The sequence below is a fragment of the Salminus brasiliensis genome, chromosome 17, assembly GCF_030463535.1.
Source record: "Salminus brasiliensis chromosome 17, fSalBra1.hap2, whole genome shotgun sequence".
Classification (NCBI taxonomy): domain Eukaryota; kingdom Metazoa; phylum Chordata; class Actinopteri; order Characiformes; family Bryconidae; genus Salminus; species Salminus brasiliensis.
In genome coordinates, this window is record NC_132894.1 from 35,440,308 (window position 1) to 35,466,482 (window position 26,175).

Consider the following 26,175-nt stretch of genomic DNA (forward strand, 5'->3'; position numbering starts at 1 on the left):
TGATATTAATGACATTTTCTTTTATAGTTTCACCATCGTTATCTTATTAACTGTATAAGTAGATATTTTCAGTCAATATGATCATAAGACATCAGTAGAGGGTTCTAGATTATACAGAAAAGCAGTAAAAAGGATGAAAACATAAGAGAACCCTTTGGAATGACCTGGATTTCTTCACTCAGCTGCTTGCTAAATAAATATTTTACATTTCATATTATATTTATTATGTGTTTATTTCTGTTTATTCCAACATCAGCCTATTTCTGCCCATGTTCCCGTTTCCCAAAGGCCATCATCTTGCCCGGGAGAGAGAGCGAGTGTTCAGTGTGATGCTCGCTCAACCATTCTGAAATACCCTCGGCTTTGAGATGATCTCTGTTGAGTGTATGTATGGTATAAACTCTGCAGTGCTGTGATGAAAGGTACCTGCTGCCACTCCTCTGCCTCCCAGGCTGGCGGGCAGTGGTGCTGGTTGCAGGCCTGTAGCTCCGGGGGTCGGCTCTCTCTGCACTCTGACCACTCCACTGGCTCAGTGAGGTTACCCCCCACAGACCTCATGCACCACACACTGCGGGTCTGCAGCCCAACTCCACATGACTCCGAGCACTGAGACCAGTCGCTTACATCCCACCTGAAACACAGACAAATACAGAAGTCTGTCGGTTCGAAGGACACAGAAGCGGCCTTGTCGCTGAATGCAATCAAATCCTCACAACAATGCTCCTTTAAAGTCTAGTAGAAAGCCTTTGTCTCTGGACAGTAGAGACAGTTACTCCAACAAAAGCAGGATCAGCCTTGATTTCAGGAGAAACAATGACTGTGCAGGTGTCCCAATACTTTTGTCCATATAGTGGATATACACACTTTCCACTGTGCACTGGATGTTTGGAACAATTCATAATGACAGCACACATGTGCACATGTACACACACCAGGGAATGGAGTAGTGAATGGGAAAAGCACACACACACACACACACACACACACACACGCACATACACACAGTGGAGGAGCGAGAGCAGACTGGTGACCTTTTTACGAGAGTGTTGTTTATGAAGCTGAGCTGCAATGCAGATGGTACATGACTCTTTATCAGCCTTAACACACACACAAACACACACACAGAGTCCAATTCAGTCTGTCCAATAAATAAATAAACAACAATAAACAACATAATAAACACAGATGCGCTCCTGTACCCACATACACACCTATACAAACCAATGCACACACACACACAGATGTCCTCCACTTGAACCTCTCCAAGGAAGCTCTGCAAAATCTAAATATGCAAAAACAATTGTGCGAACACACACACACACACACACACACACACACACACACACAATAAACAGAGCAGGTCTGCTGTGGGTGATATGTGGGCTCCATAACAGCACCTCTGCACAAAACACAGGCCTCCACACAGACACACACACACACACACACACACACACACACACTCACTCACACACACACATGGCAAAGCGAGGGTCCTCATACATTTAGAATACAATTTGCGGGGTTCATCAATTTACGTACGCAGAGCTACGACTCTTCTAAAGCATAAAGAATTTAAAGAATAACCTTTGAACATTTAGCCTGATAGTAACCCTAAAACTAATCCCAACCATGAACCTAATCCCAACCACACTGTAATAATACTTACCCCCAACCTCAGCCACACTAACCCTAAACCCTATCCTAACTATACTAATCCCTAACTTTAATCCTAATCATACTCATCCCTTAAACTTTACCATATTACCCTAAACCATATGAACCCCTTAATCTAATCCTAATAATACTTATCTGCTAAAACTTACCATACTGACTATACTAATCCCTAACTTTCATCCTAATCATACTCATCCCTTAAGACATACTACACTAACCCTAAACCATATAAACCCCTTAATCTAATCCTAGTACTTATCCCCTATGACTTACCATACTAACACTAAACCTAACCCTAACTATACTAATCCCTACATTTAATCCTTATCATACTTAGTTTCTAAGCCTTACCGCACTAACCTTGAACCTTATCCTAACCATACTAACCCCTAAGTCTAATATACTTACCCCTAAGCCTTACCACACTAACCCTAAACCTAACCCTACTAATCCCTAAATCTAATCCTAAACATACTTATCCTCTAAGCTTTACCATACCAACCCTAAACCTAACCCTAACCATACTAATCCCTAAATCTAATCATATCCCCTAAGCCTTAGCATACTAACCCTAAACCTTATCCTAACCATACTAACCCCTAAATCTAATCATACTCATCCCCTAAATCTTACCATAACCTTACTAACCCCTAAATCTAATCATACTCATCCCCTAAATCTTACCATAACCTTACTAACCCCTAAATCTAATCGTAATCATATTCATCCTTACCACACTAGCTCTAAACCTAACCCTAACCTTACTAACCCCTAAATCTAATCATACTCATCCCCTAAATCTTATCATAACCTTACTAACCCCTAAATCTAATCCTAATCATATTTATCCACTACGTCTTACCACACTAGCTCTAAACCTTATCTATACCATACTATCCCCTAAATCTAATCATACTCATCCCCTAAGCCTTATCCTAACTGTACTAAATTTAACCCTAACCATACAGTCCCAAGACTAACCTCAGACATGCTACTGAATTTGCTCCCCTGTAGAGGCAGGGCTGCCTCTAGAAGCGTATACTGATGATATTGAACGTCCAAATGAAGGATTACACCCGAAGGGATTGGATAAGGCCTACGCTGTGCTGTGACTCTTTTAAAGCAAATCACGAAAGCAGAACAATCCAAGTCCACAATTCCAATCTAGTCTGATTTTACTCCCATCCATATTCATCACACTAACACAAAACAAGCCACAGCCTTTTTGAAGCTCACAATCCCCGGCCTGTCAATCAAGCATCCACGAATACAATGGAAACTGTGATTGCGCCGCAGCTAAGCACGCATTCCGCCTCTCAAAGCAATGACAGATAATGAGGGCTATAAAACACGAGGTAACATGATGAAACCTTCTCTGGAACTCATAAAATATTCTAATAATCTGAGTCGGCGCAAAAAACACTGCACATGAAAGGTACTGTCGATGGGACGCTCGTTTCTAAATCAGCGTCGCTCAACGTTCGTTCCATAAAGCGCCGCTCCGAGAAAGCCAGCTGTCCTGCTGACATTGGCAACAGGTCAGACGCTGGAAAAACAAAACATTATTTCCAACTAGACGGCCTTATTTTGACAGCGGCCTGACAAGCTATTTAGATTCAATCTGGATTTCGGTCCTTGAACGCAGTCCAGGCCCGCTTGTCCGGATCTGGCTGACGAGCCAAGGCGCAGCGCTTGTTTGTTGAGGAACTGATTCATGTTGCTCTTAGTTTTGCTATATGAACTGATTTCTCAGACATCTGTCACTTCTGGTACATTCTTTACAAAGCTTCCACTGGCCACTTTATCAGAAACCTATTTTGTGCTTCCACTCACTGGCCACTTTATTAGAAACACCTATCTTGTGCTTCCACTCACTGGCCACTTTATTAGAAACACCTATCTTGTGTTTCCACTCACTGGCCACTTTATTAGAAACACCTATCTTGTGCTTCCACTCACTGGCCACTTTATTAGAAACACCTATCTTGTGTTTCCACTCACTGGCCACTTTATTAGAAACACCTATCTTGTGCTTCCACTCACTGGCCACTTTATTACAAACCCCTATCTAGTGTCTCCAGATTCCCCACATCTCAATCTGACCAAGCATCTGTGGGATGTGCTGGAACAAGTTAAATATGTGGACGCCTATGGAAGGTTTCACCAAGGGTTGCCACCCGCCTCTGAGGGGGTGCTTTCCAGCCACTGTGTACGTAGCTGCTAATTAAATTCAAACCCTAAGTCCAAAGCCAAGTCTTGTGGAATTCTTTATGCAATTCCAGGAGGCGTCAGGCATATCCCTGAGTCTCAAGGCCAGCGGTTCCACCACCTTCCAAATTCCAATTTAACCCCTGGTTATAGCTGATCTAATACATCATCAAACCACAGACACATGTCGAGGTCTCGCTTCAGTGTGGTGAGAAAAGCCTGCTTCTTCCATGCACGTCCGATTTGCTCCATGTACGGCAGCAAGGAAACCTGAGCCTACCAGTTCCAGATGTCATTCCAGGACAAAGGAGAGCCGAACGGAGACTACTATAACTGCCTCCTCGTCTCAGCATGCGCTGCTTTATTGGTCTAGAGAAAGCCACCTACGCCAAAGCTTCATCAGAAGGCTGAGAAGCAGCGGTGGAGGGTAATTCGCTCAGCATTCTCAGGACAAGCATTTAAGATTTTGGTGGGTTTGACCTTTGTTGACCTTTCATTTTAGTATTTTAGTGAGAAAGGGCTTCCAGTTTGAGTGAACGTGGGCGCCTTTAGCTGCCCCTGCTCTCCGATTATTCATTTATTTTATTTATGAGCTGTGATTTCTGAGATCTGGCTAATGCTACAGCTTGGTCTCTTCAACCCAGTCTTCTACCATAACGACTAAACTCTGTGTTTTCAGAGTGTGTTTTGACTGAATTACCTGTACGTGAATTGCTCTGCTCCCAGACGCTACCTGCTACCTCCTAACCTCCTACTCTTCCACATTTAGGGCATTTAGCTGATGCTCTTCTCCAGAGCGACTTCGCTGTTTACTGAAGAAGAACCTCAGCTAGCTTAAATAGACTAAAAATTCAAAGATCCTCTAATCTTAGACTCTACTAAACACAAGTCAATATGGAGACCATAATACTCTTCTCTTCGCCTGAGTACTCTCAGAAGCGGAGGGTCTTCAGTCTTGGTTTGAGGACAGTGAGCGTTGGACTCTGCTGTTCGGACACCCAGGGGAAGTTCGTTCCACCACTTCGGTGCAGAAAAGAAAAGCCTGGACGCTCATCTTTCGTGGATTTTGAAGGATGGCGGCTCGAACCAAGCTGTGCTTGAAGGGCTCTCAGTGCAGATTGGCTTTTGGCCATCACCATCAAGTACAGGAATAATGCCTTGAGTGTAAGGTTTGTCCTTGTTTGGGCTGTACTGTCCAATGTATTTCAACCATCGGCGACCTCACACCAGTATTCGTCTGCTCAAGCTGCGGTTCCATCTGCCCCATATGGCACCGGTACTCCACATCCACCCAGACACCGCTCTGCCTTTTCAGTGCAGATACATCCACCGTGGGTCCCAACGGAACTTCCACATTGATGACCAGACGGTCATAAACACCATCTGCTCTTAAACTCTTTGCCTTTGGAGTAATTCTGGCAGGAAAGGTAGGGCAGCAGGTAGAACCTGCTTTTGGTTCATTAATGGTCAAATTTTTAATAAACCATAAAATGTTAAAAATCCATAAAATTTCATTTTTGCAAACGTTTATAAAAAATTTGACCAATAATTAACCAAAAGCAGGTTCTACTATTCAACTAGTGAGTCAATTGTATGGGTAGCCCAACTGAGAACCGGAAAGTTTTGACCATGGGTTCCATGTAAGCCCCACCTATGGATGTCCACCAGGGTACCAGGAGTTAAACATGGGCCCCATCCAATGACAACAGAGCTAACTGATGAGTCAGATCTTTCAGTACTTGCAATGCACCCACAGCTAACTAACAACACAGAACTGTACTGATTTACCACACTGTTACAGCGCCCCCCTCAGTCTGGTACAGTTTACCCCATTTGTACTCGCTCGGTTGGAAAGAAATTTGCATATTTATGTATATATTTTTTCCTGCGCTCTTCAGGCTGCCCAACCAAAGCACCGGAGAAAGCTGCCGCCAGCCTACAGAGCAGAAATCCAGGAAGGGGTAAAAAGTTTAATTAGAGTTCGTCCACTTGGACAAGGGCATGCGGCGATGTGCCAAGAGCGGACGCCACAGGTATTTCCTGAAAACGGGCTGCTGGAGCCATTTCACGGATCATAGCAGGGCCAGGGACTGCGCTGGAGGACACCGAACATCAAAGAAGATGAATTAACGTCATTTCCTCCGGCCGGCTCCCTCGCCATCGTGATGTTTATTCATAGCGGTTCGCTCTCGACGTCATTCTCAACAGAGCAGCCTGAGCTTTGACTCATGATTGAGTCCAACATTGTCTTAATCCATCAAAGCCAGGGATGAGGTCATTTTCTAATGTTCTGACCGGTCCAGTCGTGGTCTGAATTGAAGCTGAGCTGAACATAAACATGAGGAACATGAGGTGCTGGAACCACCTGTTTTCTTCCTCACTAATTCTGCATTTTCCAGTGGTGGGTTAGTCGATCTTATCAGGGACGCTTGGCTTGCGATACGTGTGTGTGTGTGTGTGTGTGTGTGTATGACGTGGTCAGGTGGACTAAGGCCCTGCCACGATGATCTGAGGATCGTATCCTTTGACGAATCCTAGGTAATGCCATCGGCGGCCGGAGTCAGAGAGAGCACAGCTGGCCTTGCTCTCTCAGGAATGGCTTGATGGCACATCCTCCCTACATTGGTCAGCACAGACGTCTGGTAGATGCCGTACTGAATCTGGGGAGCCGTGCTTTTCTCTGAGCAGGTTGGCAAAAAAAAGAGGGGGTCGCTGGCTTCACATGTGCCGGTGGAGGCGTGTCCTAGTCTTCACCCTTCACCCTGTTGGGGTATTGCTAGGGATAGGGGGAGTCCACATGAACAGGGACTGTTTCAACTTTAGAATTGGGTTAAAATTATGAATAAATTATAGAAAAAAATGATGTGAAGACCCCCGCAAGAGTGTATGAGGGTCTCATGTGCAGATTGTACACTTTAGCGAAGCCGAGGTCCTTCATGCCGTTGGTGCAAGCGACTTTTTTTTTTTTTTAAGAAACCTTCAGAGAAAGAACGCTTTCATCAGCTTCTCATTAAGTCGGATCCGTCCAGGCCTGGGTAATCGAGGCGATGAGAGCAGTCAGTGTATTTCCGGTTCTCAGTCTGACTCACGAAGACACCCTGCCAGAATTCGGAAGAAAGTGCAGCACCAAGCTTTCTATTTGGCCCTCGGCTCAATGGAAGCACGGCAAGATCCAGTCCGCCTTTCTTTATCCTCAGTACGATCCAGATGTGAACTGTGGCCCTCGTCTTTGGAGACAAGTTCCAGGTTCCTGCATCACCGTCTCGGCCCGAAAGATCCAGTAACTCTGCCACCTGGACTGACTCACCACTACTGAACAGATGTTTAGCAGCTGAAGCTAGTAGGGATGCAATGAAATGCTATAGAAATTATTGGCTCGGTTTACATGGTAAGAGTTGTGTATTATTTAAATCTTATCTTGGTGGCGTAATAGAGCCACCAGATCAACTTCAGCGCACAGTGAGAGCTAGCCAGGCTAAAGTACATCTTCCAAACATGGTGGAGGTAGTTTCATACGCTGCTACTGTAACTGTAACTAAGGCTCATTGTAGTCTAAATCAACCTTGATGAACATACATTGTGGAAGAAGTTCATGATGAATGGACCAATAGAAATGCTTCAGAATTCCACTGATTTCCATTAAAAGACAAGGTTGCTTTTTTTCTGTAAGGTTGCCATAGAAACCAGCTTATTTCATGATGATGAAATACAGTAAAATGCTGCAGTGAGGTCTCACCTGGCAGGACAAGGCTGGGGGTTGCAGATGCGGACCATGGCAGGGGGTCTCCTCGACTCATCACAGAAAAAATCCTCCACCACCTCTTGCCTCCCCACTCGAACACACCGGACCACAGCCGCCTGCCTCCCTGCAGAGAGAAACAGCACAGTAGAGCTCAGAACACGTCTCAGTGATGAAGTGTGGGTCTACAGTGGTGGTCTGATGTTTATACACACTCATCATAGAACAGTTATGCGGCGGCAAGTCTGAGCTTTAGGTCATTTCTTCAACCCTTTAAACCTTGAAGACCTGTATGTCGGCCCCTCAGCTCCTCACCCTTAAGCAAAACAAATACTTGATACTAAATAATTAACAGTGGATACTAAATAATACAAAGTGGATACTGAAAATTCATATTGAACAATGAACCATTTACAGTGGATACTGAATAATTAACATTGGATACTGAATAATTTATAGTAGATACTGAATAATTCATAGTAGATACTAAGTAATTCATAGTAGATACCGAGTAATTCATAGTAGATACTGAATAATTAATAGTGAATACTGAATAATTCAAATTAGAGAATTCATAGTAGATACTGAGTAATTCATGGTAGATCAATTCCAATTCATATTGGATACTGAGTAATTCATAATGGATACTGAATAATTCATAGTGGATACTGAATAACTCATAGTAGATACCGAGTAATTCATAGTAGATACTGAATAATTAATAGTGAATACTGAATAATTCAAATTAGAGACTGAAGAATTAATAGTAGATACTGAGTAATTCATGGTAGATCAATTCCAATTCATAGTGGACACTGAATATTTCATAGCGAATACTGAATAATTCAAATTGGAGACTGAATAATTCATAGTAGATACTGAGTAATTCATGGTAGATACTGAGTAGTTCATGGTAAATACAGAATAATTAATAGTATATAACAAGTAATTCATGGTAGATGTGTTGAATAATTCATAGTGGACAATGAATAATTAATAGTGGACAGTAATGATTCATAGTGGATAGTAAATAAGTAATATTGGATACTGAATAATTCATAGTAGATGCTGAATAATTCATAGTGGATCCTGACTGGTTTATAGTAAATGCTTTTTAGAAGATACAAAAATTTGGTAAGGTAACAATTAATACGTCTTTTCTTGGGCAGAATGGATGACAACATACATCTTTAACAGATGACTGCAGTCAAGTGAGATTTATACCGTCTGGACTGAGAGGCTGCCATCCAGAAAAGAAGCTCCAAAACCGGCACCGACAAGCTATACTAAAGTTTGCAGGTGACCACACAGGCAAAAAAAGCCTTCCTGTGGGAAAGTTATGGGTTGTTTGACCAGAGGTTTGCTTGGAGTGAGGCCTTTAAAGTGAGGCCTTTAACCCTAAGACCACTTGACCAACTGTTAAGCATGGTGGTGGTGGTAGCATCATTACATTCAGTATCAGAACCTGAACATGAAAACCCTGCGACCTCCACTGAGAGACCTCAGTTTCCAATCTTCATCCATTAAGAGTACTGGTTTGAGAAGCACTGCTCTGGACGTGGAGTATTTAGAAGGAAACCAGTGTAAGAGACTGACCCACAGCGCAGGAGACGCTGCAGGGTGTGAAGCCTCTGTACTCCCACAGGTAGCCCTGCTGTGTTGGGTTGGGTTGAGCCTCCAGGGGCCACTGCGGGGAGGCCAGGAGGCCGGAGCAGGGGCCCATGCTGCAGGTCCTCTGAAGTGCAGGCATCTCCCCATCACACTCCTCCTCCGGCAAGTCCACCTCAGCCTGAGTGAAGGACAGCAGCACTCTACACTTCACCCAGCGCTTCTGCAGGCCGACTCCACACGACACACTGCAGGACGACCAGGGGCCCGGGATGAACCTGAACACACACCATCATGCACACTTAGAGATCCCTATATATCCTGTATTATTGTTTATGGATTGATCGAGAAAAGGAGAGAAAGAGAGAGAAATAGAGAGAGAGAGAGAGAGAGAGAGAGACATAAACAGAGACATATATAAATATTGCCGATTATCTCATAACAGCAGCGCATGTCGAGGTCTGGGCTTTACAGTATTTTCTTTTCAAAATCGCTGTTAAATTACTCTGAAACGTTGTAAGATCTCGAGAGGTCAAGCCAGCATGAACCGCAGGCCATTAGAACGTCCAGAACAATATAATATAGAAGTCTGGGCAGCAGCGGTGTCCATACGGAAGAAAAAGTGATCTGAAAATAATACTGGGTTACGGCACTAAAAATAGCCACGACACGAGCCAGAAAACTTTACGTTCCAGAGAGGAATCATAGAAAGATTAAACGCTGCGTATTAATAGACTTTGCTGGGACTCCTAATGAACCACAGGATGACTTTGCCATGCTGCGTTTGGGACGAGTGGAAAACGACCCTTTTTCAGAAAGCGTCGCTGAAATTCACAGCCGGTCCGATTCAGACGGAATTTGATTCACTTTAGAAGATGAAGAGAGAAAAAAAAAGAGCCCAGCTGGACACAGCGAGTCACGACCCAGGCCCGACCCAGGCCCGACCCAGGCCCGACCCAGACGAGCAGAAAGAGGAAAGAAGAAAGAGCGAAAAGGAGAGAATTACGTCAAGCCCTGTGGCTTTACTCCCATTAACTTTGACCTGAAGATGTTATTTATACATTTTCGTTATAATGAAGAACTGCTCGCTTTTGGTTAGCTAGAATTAGCATGAAATGCTAGCTGTAGTGACCATTAGTAATAGAGTTAATACAGACACACACTGCCGGGAAAACAGCTACAATTCCATGCTGGCAGAAACTGGTCTATACTGGTCTAACTGGACGTGAGATTGTAGGTTTTGGACTTTTATGTGTTGGGCTATTGAGCTTAAGGTTTTTGCACTTTCAGGTTTTGGGCTTTTGGGATTTGGTGCTTTCAGGTTTTGTTGTTTTGGGCTTTCGGGTTTTGGGCTTTTAGGACAGATTTGGGAATTGGGGATTTGAGGTTTTGGGCTTTTGGGATTTGGGGCTTTTGGGGCTTTCAGGTTTTGTTGTTTGGGACTTTCGGGTTTTGGGCTTTTAGGACAGATTTGGGATTTGGGGATTTCAGGTTTTGTTCTTTTGGGCATTTTGGAATTTTGGGCTTTCCGGTTTTGGGCTTTTGTGTTTTAGGCTTTCAGGTTTTGGGCTTTTAGAATGGATTTGGGATTTGGGGATTTTGGGCTTTCAGGTTTTGGGCTTTCGGGTTCTGGGGTTTTAGGACGGATTTGGGGTTTTGGGATTTAGGAATTTCAGGTTTTGGGCTTTTGGGTTTTGGGCTTTTAGGACGGATTTGGGGTTTAAAACTTTTGGGTTCTGGGATTTTTAGTTTTGGGCTTTTGGAATTTTGTACTGTCACAAGTACAAAAGTACATGTTCTTTTTTATGCTTTATATTTGTTTTGGTCTCTCATTCTCTTCAACTACCAGGCAAACCTGATTGGGTCAGGTCTCCAACTTGGGTTCTTGCTTCACTTTAGGCCCGTTCTGACCTTTAACACTCGCTCACAAACTACTGCAGTGCATCCAGTAACAGAGGCAGCAGGACCTTCTTCATACAGTAACAGAAGCACAGTAGCTCACAGAAAAGCTGCAGTTCCACTTTCAGACCCATTTAACTGACCAGTGTGGACCTGCGGCACCCCCCCTGCTCTGGAGACAGATCTTAATTGGTCAAGACGTTCGGGTTCATAGAGTTAGATGTTGAACGTTGTTTATATTTTTATTCTGTAAAAAGTTTTTAAAAAGTCAGTCCTGTCGCTGCAGCTGTGAAAGGCTTCAGGGACATGGAGCCCCCCCCCCCCCAACCCCCCCCACACACACACACCTCTGGCTCCTGCTGTCCAAACACTCTCCCAGCTTTAAAGGATTAAGCTTTATGAGACCTGTAATTCCCCATAAGCTCCAAACATGTCATGTTTGGACTAATGTGGGTGTGTTATTAGAGGGCTATCATGATGTCAGAATTAAAACAGCCTTGAGTGATCGAGAAAACAGGCTTTAGGCTTTACGGGGTACAGTATGTATGTATGTATGTGTGTGTGTGTGTGTGTGTGTGTGTGTGTGTGTGTGTGTGTGTGTGTGTGAAAAACCTTCTGAGGTTCCACGCTAACGTTTTCTGTAAGGATAAAAAACAGCGTTCCTCTCCAAAACCTAGCGTAAAGCTGGGTGTGTGCACAAGAGTCTGAAAATGGCCCAAAGCGCCTAGAGCTACTAGCTTCAATGGAAGCTTATACCAATTAGCATGGTGCTAACTGCATTCCTGAATCACCACACACTCTCCTTAAACCATCGCAAGTTCTTAAATGTTAAATCCAACAATTTTCCAAATTCTTCACATAATTAAACAGTTCAGATGTGAATAAATTTGGTCGATTTGTGCTTCTGTGCTGAGCCAATGCAGAGTCTACTGCGTAGCCTGAGCTAGTGGCCTACACCGCTGTTAGCATCGGGCCTGCATCGCTCGCCAGCCAAAACACTCAGCAGGAGACCCAGGGGTTCTTAATGCTCCTGCATTGACTCTCTTGGCGTCTTGGCGTATGACCTTGACCTTGAGCAGATTATGGTGCAGTTGGAGCTAAATAGATGTTCTGCATCGAGAAAAAGAAAGAAGACGTCCGAGGAGAGGAGAGTCCGTACAGCCACTGAACCGAGGCCGAAGGAGGGTGAGTTTTCGGAGGAGGAAATGTAGGTAGATCTGATGATTTGGTTCATGTGGGGCCATTTATCTCAGATAAGTGCATCTACAAGCCGGACATACATGGGGTTTGGGGTTCTAGATAAGCTCCCCCAGCAGTCAGAGCTGGAGTTCTACAGTGGAGGTTCTAGATAAGCTCCCCCAGCAGTCAGAGCTGGAGTTCTACAGTGGAGGTTCTAGATAAGCTCCCCCAGCAGTCAGAGCTGGAGTTCTACAGTGGAGGTTCTAGATAACCTCCCCCAGCAGTCAGAGCTGTGGTTCTACAGTGGAGGTGAAGGGAAGCAGACGTCTGAAGCTCTAATAAAAGCTCCTCACAGAAAGTTCTTCACCTAATGGTGATGAAGACGCTGCCTGATGCCTGAGACACTGTTCTACCAGAGTTCTGAGAAGAGTTCGGCTCTAGAACCTGCTTTTAAAATCAGATCATTAAAATGGTGGAGGGATACATGCTGCCTTTAGGGTGTAGTGCAGCTACAGAAAGTAGTCCCTAAAGATTGTCCACTATATTACCATCATTATCATCATTCTATATAAAACTCTTGTGTTGTAGCTTCACTGGAGGGTTTGGATAGGGAATAAATTATGGGCTGTATCTGTGTTGTAGTCATGGCGACTAACACCTGTGCTGTACAGAAATCTGAGCCGATAAGTCTCTCGACAGTGAGTAGCAGGGGGAAGACTAGAAGGCCTAAATGGAAGTCCTCTGGCCAGTTAGCTCCCGTCCTTATCAGAGGCCCGACATTAGCCTCCAAACTCTCCACACGAAGTGTCCTTGAGTAACACAGGCACCCGTCCAGCAGCAAATTCCACAGCGTAGTGGACCGGGGTCATTCTCTGATGGTGCCGATTAGCGTAGCGGCAGCTAAACTCCCCAGATTGCCCTAAATTTAGCAAGCGGAGCAATGGAGCAGAACGGGACGGGACGCCTGCAGCTGAGTGATATACTACACCGAGGGTGTAATTCAAGAGCAGTTATCAGACACGCAGTACATCTACACTGCCCTAAACACAGTCTTACACACATACTTGTTTTCATACAGTGTGAGGACATAACATATCTATACCTATATCTATCTACACTACTTGTCCAAATGTTTGTGGACACCCCTTCTAACGAATGCGTTCAGCTACTTTAAGTTGCACCCACTGCTGAATGCACACACACACCTGTAGAGAAGTACTGCCAAAAGAATAGGACTAGCTCTGTGGAGCAGATAATAAACATCATGACCCTATTGGCACCATGCTGCCTAATAATGCCAGGCGTTGGCTAGTAGAGGGGTGTAATGAAGCCCCCCAGCATTGAGCTGTGGAGCAGTGGAAGAACTGTGTTCTCTGGAATGATGGAGTGGAGTGGTGGTGGAGCTCCATCTAGTACTTTTGGGATAGGATGAGTTGTGGGAGCGTGGAACTCACTAATGCTCCTGTCACTGAATGCAATCAAATCCTCACAGCACTGTTCCAAAATCTGGTAAAAGCCCTTCCCTGCACAGTAGAGACAGTTAATCTCTAACAACAAACAAAACTAAGAAGAAACAATGTAAGCAATGCGCAGGTGTCCCAATACTTTTGTCAATTAAGTGTAGATAGAAAGATCTGTACACTGCTCTACTGAAAATATACAAGGAGTTGTACACACACACACACACACACACACACACACACACACACACACACAGTAATACATGGGGCTCCCTGAGCTGCTCTCTTCTCCGGAGTTCTTAAACACTTTCACCCCACATGCTTCTCTTTTACGAGTCTCAGTGATAGATGCCTTTGGTAGACCACAGGCCTGGAGCAGCCAGGATGCTGGAAGCCTTGGCTTTTGTGGCTTTCGGTAGGGGGTGTTGGGGTGGAGAGGGGGTGGGGGGCGGAGATACACTGAGATGTTTGCACTCTTCTGGCAGCTATTAGTAGAGGTATCAGAGATTTCAGAGATGGGGCAGGATAGCACTGACAGAAGCACAATGCAGAGGGGGCCTTCGATTGGAGCCCTGGAGGAAAAGCTGAGGTAACACGAGGAAAGTCGAGACGCAACCAAGGCCGCTTCCAGTTCCTCTGTCAGAAAAGCTCATAAATGAATCATCCTTTTATTGTTTACACATCCCAACCCCTCACCCTCTTAATGTGACTGTATTCAAGTCATCTGGGCAGGTTTGGGGTCTGAAGGCTGCTTCTCGGGTCGCTTATCAGTCATAATCCGACGTGTATCAGATAAACATGCAGCATGGTTCACGGTCAGCATTTAGGCCGCATTTAAACATGCTAAGATCTTCATTATAAGCTTATCTGAGTCAATTCTTGGAAGTGGCACTTTGTTAGATGTCTGGCCGAAAAACAAAAAAATAAATATAAATATATAAAAAACTCACGTTGGGTCTTCTGTGGCCACCTTGGTCTCCTCCAGCTCTTGGGCTTGTTTTAGCCATGGGAGTTTGGCTTCTACAGGTACGCTCTCTATAACAGCAGGAAAAAAAGATTAGCACATATTAGCAAATATATAACAGAGCATGATATAAAATAAACACAATATATGGACAAAAGTATTGGGACACCTGCTCATTCACTTTGTTTCTTTGTAATTCAAGGGCATTAAAATAGTTTCATTCTTGCTATACAGAGACAACTTGGCTTTCTACTAGATTTAGCAAGAGCATTGCTGTGAGGATTTGATTGCATTCAGCAACATGAGTATTAGTGAGATCAGGACGTAGGAATGATGATCAAAACCCCACCTTATCCTATCCAAAAGTACTGGATGGAGCTCCACCACCATCATTCCAGAGGACACTGTTCTTCCACTGCTCCACAGCTCCTCAATGCTGGGGGGCTTTATATACCCCTCTAGCCCACGCCTGACATTAGGCAGCATGGAGCCAATAGGGTCATGTTTATGATCAGCTCCAGAGAGTCCTATTCTATTGGCAGTACTTGTCTACAGGGACTAGACAAGCTGTGTGTGTCAGTAATGGGTTCCAAATGTTCCAAAATGACTGGAATTGGAATAGAATACACACACACACACACACACATAGTAATCAAACCCTGAATCTCAGTGTAATTGCAACCTTTTCTGGACTCCATCACAGCCCACACCTGGGTGTCTGAACACCTGTCCGCATAAAAAGTAGGCCACTGTACAGCCTGTAGCCCAGGTGCTCCAGTAAACACACAAAAGACTGCATTCATTAACGCATATCTTCCAGAGACTCGACACTGGACAATAAGAACCTGAGAAAAGATGCCTGACCAACTGTGGTGAACGTACTGGACACTCCAGTCATGGACTAAAGACTGTAGGGTCTCTGGAACATGGCAGGACATTGAATCAACAAACCTCACCCCCTTAAAGCCCTCACCATCAACAAACCTCACCCCCTTAAAGCCCTTACCATCAACAAACCTCACCCCCTTAAAACCGACATCAACAAACCTCACCCCCTTAAAGCCCTCACCATCAACAAACCTCACCCCCTTAAAACCCTCACCATCAACAAACCTCACCCCCTTAAAACCCTCACCATCAACAAACCTCACCCCCTTAAAACCCTCACCATCAACAAACCTCACCCCCTTAAAATCCTCACCATCAACAAACCTCACCCCCTTAAAACACTCACCATCAACAAACCTCACCCCCTTAAAACCGACATCAACAAACCTCACCCCCTTAAAACACTCACCATCAACAAACCTCACCCCCTTAAAGCCCTCACCATCAACAAACCTCACCCCCTTAAAACCCTCACCATCAACAAACCTCACCCCCTTAAAATCCTCACCATCAACAAACCTCACCCCCTTAAAACACTCACCATCAACAAACCTCACCCCCTTAAAACCGACATCAACAAACCTCACCCCCTTAAAACACTCACCATCAACAAACCTCACCCCCTTAAAGCCCTCACCATCAACAAACCTCACCCCCTTAAAACCCTCACCATCAACAAACCTCACCCCCTTAAAATCCTCACCATCAACAAACCTCACCCCCTTAAAACACTCACCATCAACAAACCTCACCCCCTTAAAACCGACATCAACAAACCTCACCCCCTTAAAACCGACATCAACAAACCTCACCCCCTTAAAGCCCTCACCGTCAACAAACCTCACCCCCTTATATCCTCACCATCAACAAACCTCACCCCCTTAAAATCCTCACCATCAACAAACCTCACCCCCTTAAAACCGACATCAACAAACCTCACCCCCTTAAAGCCCTCACCATCAACAAACCTCACCCCCTTAAAGCCCTCACCATCAACAAACCTCACCCCCTTAAAGCCCTCACCATCAACAAACCTCACCCCCTTAAAGCCCTCACCATCAACAAACCTCACCCCCTTAAAACCCTCACCATCAACAAACCTCACCCCCTTAAAATCCTCACCATCAACAAACCTCACCCCCTTAAAGCCCTCACCGTCAACAAACCTCACCCCCTTATATCCTCACCATCAACAAACCTCACCCCCTTATATCCTCACCATCAACAAACCTCACACCCTTAAAACCCCTCACCATCAACAAACCTCACCCCCTTAAAACCGACATCAACAAACCTCACCCCCTTAAAACCGACATCAACAAACCTCACCCCCTTAAAGCCCTCACCATCAACAAACCTCACCCCCTTATATCCTCACCATCAACAAACCTCACCCCCTTAAAATCCTCACCATCAACAAACCTCACCCCCTTAAAGCCCTCACCATCAACAAACCTCACCCCCTTATATCCTCACCATTAACAAACCTCACCCCCTTAAAACCGACATCAACAAACCTCACCCCCTTAAAACCTCACCATCAACAAACCTCACCCCCTTAAAACCGACATCAACAAACCTCACCCCCTTAAATCCTCACCATCAACAAACCTCACCCCCTTAAAACCTTTACACTCCACTGACTCTAAACTCCACAGCCTACACTTACCATTTCCTAACCCTAATCTGATCCCACCGCCTCCTAACACCATCCTACAGCCACCAAACACCACCTGAATCCAAACACAGCCAGTAAAGATCTGTATAAATCTCCATGAGCCAATTAAATATTTACTCTCGCAGCCATTTATTGAAGTGGGGAGCGATTATCACAGTTTGTGGGTCTGCAGGGCAGCAGTAAAGCAGAGGACGTGCTGAGGGCTGAGGGTTTGGCTTTGGATTCAGGGGTTTTGGGGGATTTCTGGGTTTTGGTAATGGCAGTCCACCGAACAGTTGGCATAAGAGCAGACAGTCTAGATTATACAGGAAGAAGGATCGGCTCTATTATTCGGCTCTGCTAGGATTTATAAGCAAGTCAGACGTGGGTCAAACCCAAGAGCAGCTGATTTGAGAAAACTGAGAGTGGAACCCGAAAAAAGTCAAAAGTTGATACATTTCTAATACATTAGTATCGGTAGTTATTAATATAGTTCTAATAACATTAGTATCCAGTATAAAGTTCTAATAACATTAATATCCAGTATGAAGTTCTAATAGCGTTAATATCCAGTATGAAGTTCTAATAGCATTAATATCCAGTATGAAGTTCTAATAGCGTTAATATCCAGTATGAAGTTCTAATAACATTAATATCCAGTATGAAGCTCTAATAACATTAATATCAAATGAGGAGAATGTGTGGTAGGGTTTCTGAAATACAGCTGCAGGATGGTGAACACCACCCAGTAGAGGGACTGAGTCTACGTCCTTAATTTCCTCTGAAAGACAGTCTGACTCATCGGCTTTCAGGAATATATCCTGCAGCAAGACTCAAAACTATTCTATTTCTGGAGCTGAGCAGGTTTCACTTCTCACATCTGCTCTTCTGAAGCCGACACTTCCCTCATATTCCCACATATGGAGGAGTCTACCACCTCAGACTCATTTAGTGTGGCGGAGAGACACTGAGAGACACTGAGAGACACTGAGAGAGAGAGAGAGAGAGAGAGAGAGAGAGAGAGAGAGAGAGAGACTGACTGGCAGATGGAGACTGAGTCAGAGATCAGATCTGACAGGAAAGCTCAGCAGAAAAAGGTGAGAGTAGGAAGAGTACCACAAGCCCAGAAGACACACTCCAGTCATCTGCACCATCAAAAGTTTGGATACTAAGAACAAATCGCTGACCAGTCCCAGTTTTCTGTCAAACTGACCAAGAACCATCTTCACTCACTGAAAACAATTCAAATAAAGTGTCTCCAAACTTTTGAATTGTCCCAATACTTTTGATATACTCTCACACCTTCAAAAATAAATAAATGAGACTATCTCTCTCTCTCTCCCTCGCTCGCTCGCTCACCTCTGGGCTTGTGGCAGGCGATGGGCACCAGGCAGTCCTCTTTAATGTGGGGTTTGAGGCTGGAGCTGCAGCCGCCAGTGTGCTGCCCATTGTGGTCAATACAGAGAACCACACGGTACCGTAAACCCCGACCACACGTCACTGTACACTGGTGGAAACACACACACACACACACACACACACACACACACACAGAAATAACTGTCATGATAGACACAAAACACACTGTTTTGATTAGCCAACCGAACCATTAATAATGATCAGATAAAAGGATTATAGAAATGATACCCAGTTAAAGCCCCTGAACACACAGAGATAAGAGGATGGATTTATTAATGGGCAAGTGGATGAAAAGGGTGTAGTAATGAATGGGTGGATAAATGGATGTATGCATAGAGGGATGGATGGATAAACACATTAATAGATATTCATTCTGATGACTGGTGGATGGATGGACGGATGATGACTAATGGATGGATGGGTGAATGGATGATGACTGATGGATGGATGGGTGAATGGATGGATTAGTGAATGAATTAATAAATGAATGTATGTATGTATGTATGTATGGATGTATGTATGGATGGATGGATGGATGGATGAATGGATGAATGGATGGATGAATGAATGAATGGATGGATGGGTGAATGGATGATGACTGATGGATGGATGAATGAATGAATGAATGAATGGATGAATGGATAAATGATGGATAAATGGATGAATGAATGAATGAATGAATGAATGAATGGATGGATGATGGGTGAATGAATGAATTTGTGGATCAATGGATGTATGGATGGATGGATGGATGATGGATGAATGGATGAATGGATGAATGAATAAATGAATGAATGGATGAATGAATGGATGGATGATGGATGAATGAATGAATTTGTGGATGAATGGATGAATGGATGAATGGATGGATGGATGATGGATGGGTGGATGGATGATGGATGGATGGATGACGGCTGAATGGATGGATGGCTGAATGAATGAATTGATGGACGGATTAATAAATGATTGAGAAGATTCAGGTGTGTGTGTGTGTAACATACCTGAGACCATTCCATTGCGACCCATTTCGGGCAGTCAAAGGTGTTGCAGGTCTGTTCGGTGGTGGGCCGAGGTGAGTGTGTGCACTTCCATTCCTCCACCTGCACAACCTGCCCCTGCATATCCTCCTCCACACACACCACCGAGCGCTCCTGAGAGCCCCCACCACACGACACCGAACATGAGGTCCAGGGGTTCTGCTCCCACCTACACACACAAACACACACATACCCAAAAATCACAACCCACACTAAAATGTACAGTCCCCTCCCGTCCCCCAAATGACGTTGATCAGCCAGGACGCAGCAGCTACAGTCAACAAGAAGCTGTCAGCTGCAGGAGTCCTCCAGAAGTCCTCCAGAAGTCCTCCTCACACATGTCCTGGCTGATCTTCCACAGCTGGGAGAAGAGGGACAACTGTGATCTGCACACAGGATTTCTGTTTATTAGACCTGACACCTAAACTAATCCATATTCATAGGAAGGAAGTGTGGAGGAGTGTGATGTTCTACACCCTCACGAGGCTCCAGCAACAGGAAACACCAACCAGCACACACACACACACACAGCTTTTCTAGGCCCTGTGTAGACATACTGCCATTAGAATAGGACTAGGCAGTGTGCATGATGGCGTGTAATCAGTGTGAGAGCGTACCGTGGAAGAGGCTGGAAATGGTCGTACGGCATCACCTCCTTAAAGCCGTCACTGTGGAGAAAAACAAGCCAGAACGTTTCAGTATCCAACCTCAACTCATCTCAGCTCTCTAAACAAGAACACACAAACACACACACTCACACACACACACACCATGTGACCTCTCCTTCAGTTTATTAGTCTGTGTCCGTCACTGCTGATCACGAGCACAGCTGAGAATATAGGCCTGTCGCTGCTTGTTTTGGCATGTGGTTTAACACGGATCACAGTCATGCAGATTGTGTGTGTGTGTGTGTGTGTGACGGGAAACCAGCCTTTCGAGGCAGGGGTCCATGTTGCACTCCTTTAGTTTGGGCTTTGGCTTGTTGTTCTCTGGGTAGGAGTGGCAGTGGTGGTCCGGGACGGTCTTGTTGTAACGGATGTCCATGCAGTCGGCCGAGTTCAGCTGGTAGCCTAAGAAGAGGCCAGTACACTCAGTTAGACAGAGACATATTTCTGCGCCAGGTTCACACACACACACACACACACACCTGTATGAGATGCCCAACTAGGAACCATGTTGGCCCCACATATGGAAAGAAGAATGACCCTAGGGGCATCTCCAGGGTCAGTGATGGGACTAAGACAGGTTAAACAATGGGTCCCACCTCAGGTGTACACTACATATGGGGCCTAGATGGGTCCCATGTGAGATGAAGGTGGGCTGTAACGTCAATTTTTTGCCCAAATAGGAGCCAGGACGTTTTGTCCTTGGGTTCCATGTTGGCCCCGCATATGGATGCCCACTAATATCAGTGATGGGACCAGAAGGGGTCAAACACAGGTCCCACCTCAGTTGTACAATACATACGGGGACAATATGGGACCCTTGTGAGATTAAGGTGAGCTGTAACGAAGAGGTCAATTTGGGAACCCCAACTAAGAACCATGAAGTTTGTCCTCAGGTTCCATGTTGGCTCCACATCCGGAATGAAGAATGACCCTAGGGGCATCTCCAGGGTCAATGATGGGACCAAGACAGTTGTACACAGCATGCGGGGCCTAGGTGGGACCCATGTGAGATGAAGCTGAGCTGTAACGATAAGGCCAATTTGGGAATCTGGACGTTTTGTCCTCAGGTTCCATGTTGGTCCCAGGGTCAGTGATGGCACCAGGAGGGGTCAAACACAGGTCCCACCTCAGGTGTACACTACATACGGGACCTAGATGGGACCCATGTGAGATGAAGGTGGGCTGTAATGATGAAGCCCATTTGGGAAGCCCAACTGGGTCCCACTAAAAACGCATGTACACACCCACTCATACCCACCTGGACCCCACCTAGCCCACGTTTTACCCATGTGAGCCCCACATCAGAAGGTTGGCTGAGAACCTTCGACCTTTTGACCTTGCTAAACTGTGGATAAGTGTGCTGTGATTGTGCTGTACCTCCTCCACAGGTAACGGAGCAAGGGAAGAAGTCCGTCTCTCTCCACTGGTAGCGGATGGGCTGGTAGAACATGAACTGCATCACCGTGTCTTTGGGGACCGCGTACTTCAGCTGAGCAACAAGACTTCTGTTAGTAACACGGACTGTGAGCGGAGACCACACAAACACTGAGAGCCCTGGGGCTGAACTTGGGTCACAAACTCGAGCATAAAACCGAGGAGTGATCAAACGGGGGGGTCGGATTAGTCTACGATCGGCTGTTCCTCATAATTGCCTTACGCCTGAATCAGCGTGCAGAAGACACTGAGGTTTGTGATCGTGTGCCAGTGTCGCGGCAGCTCGCGCAGAGCCGAGCGTGACTCATTTCCCCTGCCGACGGAAACGGAACGCAGCGCCGGCTTCGCTCCTCATCTCACAGTCTGTGGAAAATAAAAAAACTGGGGGAGATTCGGGGGCCGGTGATACCCCGAATCCCGCATGGAGCAGACTGCTGAACTGATGAGTGCGTGACGAGGATGTGAACGTGGTTATTTATACAGATGTCTCATCAAAAGTTTGGGGACACCTGACAGAATGTTCTGCATGATTCGAATATAGAATTCTTTCTTAAAGCAGCGATTAGCAGCAATTTTACAAATTAGTGGAAGCACAAAGCAGGTGTTTCTAATAAAGTGGCCAGTGAGTGGAAGCACAAGGTAGGCGTTTCTAATAAAGTGCCCAGTGGGTGGAAGCACAAGGTAGGCGTTTCTAATAAAGTGGCCAGTGAGTGGAAGCACAAGGTAGGTGTTTCTAATAAAGTGGCCAGTGAGTGAAAGCACAAGGTAGGCGTTTCTAATAAAGTGGCCAGTGAGTGGAAGCACAAGGTAGGTGTTTCTAATAAAGTGGCCAGTGAGTGGAAGCACAAGGTAGGTGTTTCTAATAAAGTGGCCAGTGAGTGGGAGCAAAAGGTAGGCGTTTCTAATAAAGTGGCCAGTGAGTGGGAGCAAAAGGTAGGCGTTTCTAATAAAGTGGCCAGTGAGTGGAAGCAAAAGGTAGGCGTTTCTAATAAAGTGGCCAGTGAGTGGAAGCAAAAGGTAGGCGTTTCTAATAAAGTGGAAAGTGCTTCTGCCGTCTGATGAACAGTTTGAACATCTGTACGATAGTGAAGAGCTGAAAGATTGCTAACAGATCAAAGTAGCAGTGGAGATAATCCTCATCCCAGTGCTGCTGCCCGGCAGGATTTTGGTCTAAGCCCAATCTAGCACACCTGAGTCTAATGAGCTGGGGGAGATGGGTGTGAGGGACCGTCGATAGGCATGTCCTGATCTGAATCAATGGAAAAGAAATGTGTGTGTGTGTGTGTGTGTGTGTTGTTACCCACCTTGATGGTGAAGTCTGCAGACAGAGGTCCATGGCAGCGGAGCGTCTGCCTCTCGGTTCCTCTCTGGAAGTCCACTGTGCTGTTGGCCAGCAAGTAGGAGCCTGTAGAGCTGAAGGCTAACTCCTCTCGCCGCCCACCGGGGCTGTGGGCCTCGATCACTGACACACAGCAAAACACACACTGATCATTCACACCCTGCACTCACACACAAGTGAGGGGTTTGTGAAAGTACAAAGTAGGGGTTTCTAATAAAGTGGCCAGTGAAGGAAGACACAAGGCAGGGGTTTCTAATAAAGTGGCCAGTGAAGGAAAAATGAAGTAGGTGTTTCTAATAAAGTGACCAGTAAAGCAAAAGCACAAAGTGGCTGTTTCTAATAAAGTGGCCAGTGAAGCAAAAGCACAAGGAAGGTGTTTCTAATAAAGTGGCCAGTGAAGAAAAGCACAAGGTGGGTGTTTCTAATAAAGTGGCCAGTGAAGGAAAGTATAAAGTAGGTGTTTCTAATAAAAGGCCAGTGAAGCAAAAACACAATGTAGGTGTTTCTAATAAAGTGGCCAGTAAAGGAAAGCACGAGGTAGGTGTTTCTAATAATGTGGCCAGTGAATGGAAGCAAAAGGTAGATGTTTCTAATAAAGTGTCCAGTGAAGAAAAACACAAGGTGGGTGTTTCTAATAAAGTGTCCAGTGAGTGTGTGATGATGGTGTTTATGAAGCTTCTCTCTCACAGAGCCGCTTTAAATCTGTTTGCACATCATAAAGAAAATCATTAAACTGAGTGGTTTGTTTATGTAAATGAAAGCGTGCAGTAATTGGTCGGCTCAGATTTTCCCACAAAATAATGAGTGGGTTTGAAAACAAACCGTGGCGTAATGGCGTTCAGCTGCTTTTCGGCGAAGCTGCAAATTTCTGCTGTCAGTCCAGACGTTTGTTTGATTGTTTTCTTGCTCTGTAACACATGTAGCGCTCGCCGCGGCTGCAGGGGAACGCATTGGGCTGCTCTCAAAACAAAGCTTTCCATTTGGAAACAATTGAACGGCGAACTTTTCCACCATTATTTACACGTCTCGGACTGTCAGGATCGCGCACGCTAATTTCCTCGAAGTGTTTCCCGAACTGAAGTGATTAAACAATCCAGCAGATTTTGCCATTTCCCATTAGGGAATCGTTTATAATGGGAATGTCTCTCAGCGTAGAGCTCCTCCAGAGGAAATCTGATTATCCATTTCTAAAACAGCTTCTGATAATATTTAGCTTCGCTGGAGTTCGTGAACCTGGCTGCTGGGGAACCGGACCATTAGCGCTTTGTTTTCTCTGCTTTTTCTGCGGTCACCTCACCCCCCCCACCTCGTTTTTCCCGCTCCATCCATAGTGGACTTTTCCAGGTCCGCGTTGTGAGTCTCCTGATAGTTGATAAATGATCTGTGGAAGTAATACGAAGGTCACGCAAACCTCATTTTGGAAACGTCTGACAAGACAAACACGCGGTAAAAGCTGAGATGTTTGTGTCCAGTGAGGCAAATAGAAGCTTTAACAGCTCACACAATGTGTGTGTGAAAAGAGGGGAATCGAGGAATTCTGAGCACTGGAAGTGAAAGTGCATTACTCCATCACTGTGTTCATCATTAGAACATCTCCAAAGTTCTCCTCTCTCATGGAGTCTAGTATTATTTAGAGTTCTCCTCAGATCAACACCTGGTTTAGTGGTAAATCAGGGCTTAATGATGGTTAATCAGGTGAGCTGCTGCTGCTGCTGCTGCTGCTGCTGCTGATGGAGTTGAACACATCCTCCACGCTGTGCTGGCTGGACTGGGGGGCGTCCAGGAGAACCCTGGAGGAACCGAGCTCTGTTCTTCAGACTAGCTCACCGACAAGATCTCACTACTTTCTTTCTTCAGAATGAGAAGCTCTTGTTTCTCCTTTTTACTGGATTTATGTTCAGCTGCTTTATCTGATCTGATGAGATCTGGAGCTTCTACAGTAGAACCCTCTCACTGCTGAGAGATGAAGACCATTACATTTTTCGAATGTCCCACTGGGTGGCGTGTCTCTTTGTGGCTGTAATGACCGCATGGGTTCCACAGGTTTGTGGAAAAGCCTCTGTTGAGCAGACAAGGCCTCAACCTGCTCAGTGGACCAGAGTCATGCTGCCCTGATACGAGTGTTTAACACACAGGTGTCACAGCAGGTGCAGATCAGCCTGTTACTGACGCTGTGGATCCTAATGCTCAGACGCTGCGGGAGCTTTCTCTCCTTCTCTGCAGAGTCTCTCGCTCTCTCTCTCTCTCCTTCTCTGCAGAGTCTCTCGCTCTCTCTCTCACTTCTTCTCTCTCTCCACTCACCGCTCTCTCTCGCTCCTTCTCCCTCTCACTCCTCTCTCTCACTCCTCTCTCTCACTCCTCTCTCTACACTACAGGATTTTACAGAGTTTCTGAGCCTGGACTGTCCCCACACTGCACCATCTTCCCCTTTGCTTACAATTAGGCTCCAGAATAAGGGTTCGAATTAGGTTTAGGGTGTGGATTAAGGTGTAAATTAAGGGTAGAATATGGGTTTAGATTAGGTCTAAGTGTAAATTAAAGTGCAGATTAAGGCTAGAATAAGGATTCAGATTAGGTTAGGTGTGGATTAAGGTGTAGATTAAGGTTAGATTAAGAGTTCAGATTAGGTTTAGGTGTAGCTTAATGTGTAGATTACGATTAGAGTAAGGGTTAAGGTTAGGTTTAGGGTGTGGATTAAGGTGTAGATTAAGGTTAGATTAAGAGTTCAGATTAGGTTTAGGTGTGGATTAAGGTGTAGATTAAGGTTAGAATAAGGGTTCAAATTAGGATTAGGTGTAGATTAAAGTGTGGATTAAGGTATACATTAATTGTAGTATAAGGGTTCAGATTAGGTTTAGGGTGTGGATTTAGGTGTAGATTAAGGTGTAGATTAAGGTCAGAATAAAGGTTCAGATTGGGTTTAGGGTGTGGATTAAGGTGTAGATTAAGGTCAGAATCAGAGTTCAGATTAGAAGGTGTGTAGGTGTGTAGAAGTCTTCTCT

General features: G+C 45.2%; 1 protein-coding gene across 2 annotated transcripts in view; it reads right to left on the reverse strand.

Moving 5' to 3' along the window:
* Nucleotides 1–26,175, reverse strand: part of adamtsl3 (ADAMTS-like 3) — a 154,872-nt gene that overhangs the window by 27,333 nt on the left and 101,364 nt on the right. Inside the window, exons 9-18 of one of the 2 annotated variants that reach the window (XM_072660688.1) lie at nt 23,139–23,296; nt 21,778–21,889; nt 20,664–20,802; nt 20,350–20,400; nt 19,697–19,901; nt 18,636–18,783; nt 14,718–14,802; nt 9,218–9,507; nt 7,619–7,748; nt 427–631 (exon numbers count right to left, since the gene is read on the reverse strand). In XM_072660688.1, coding sequence (XP_072516789.1) covers nt 427–631; nt 7,619–7,748; nt 9,218–9,507; nt 14,718–14,802; nt 18,636–18,783; nt 19,697–19,901; nt 20,350–20,400; nt 20,664–20,802; nt 21,778–21,889; nt 23,139–23,296 — 1,523 coding nt within the window. Of the gene's footprint in view, nt 1–426; nt 632–7,618; nt 7,749–9,217; nt 9,508–14,713; nt 14,803–18,635; nt 18,784–19,696; nt 19,902–20,349; nt 20,401–20,663; nt 20,803–21,777; nt 21,890–23,138; nt 23,297–26,175 lie in introns of those variants that run through there. The other variant, XM_072660689.1, reaches the window with a different exon arrangement.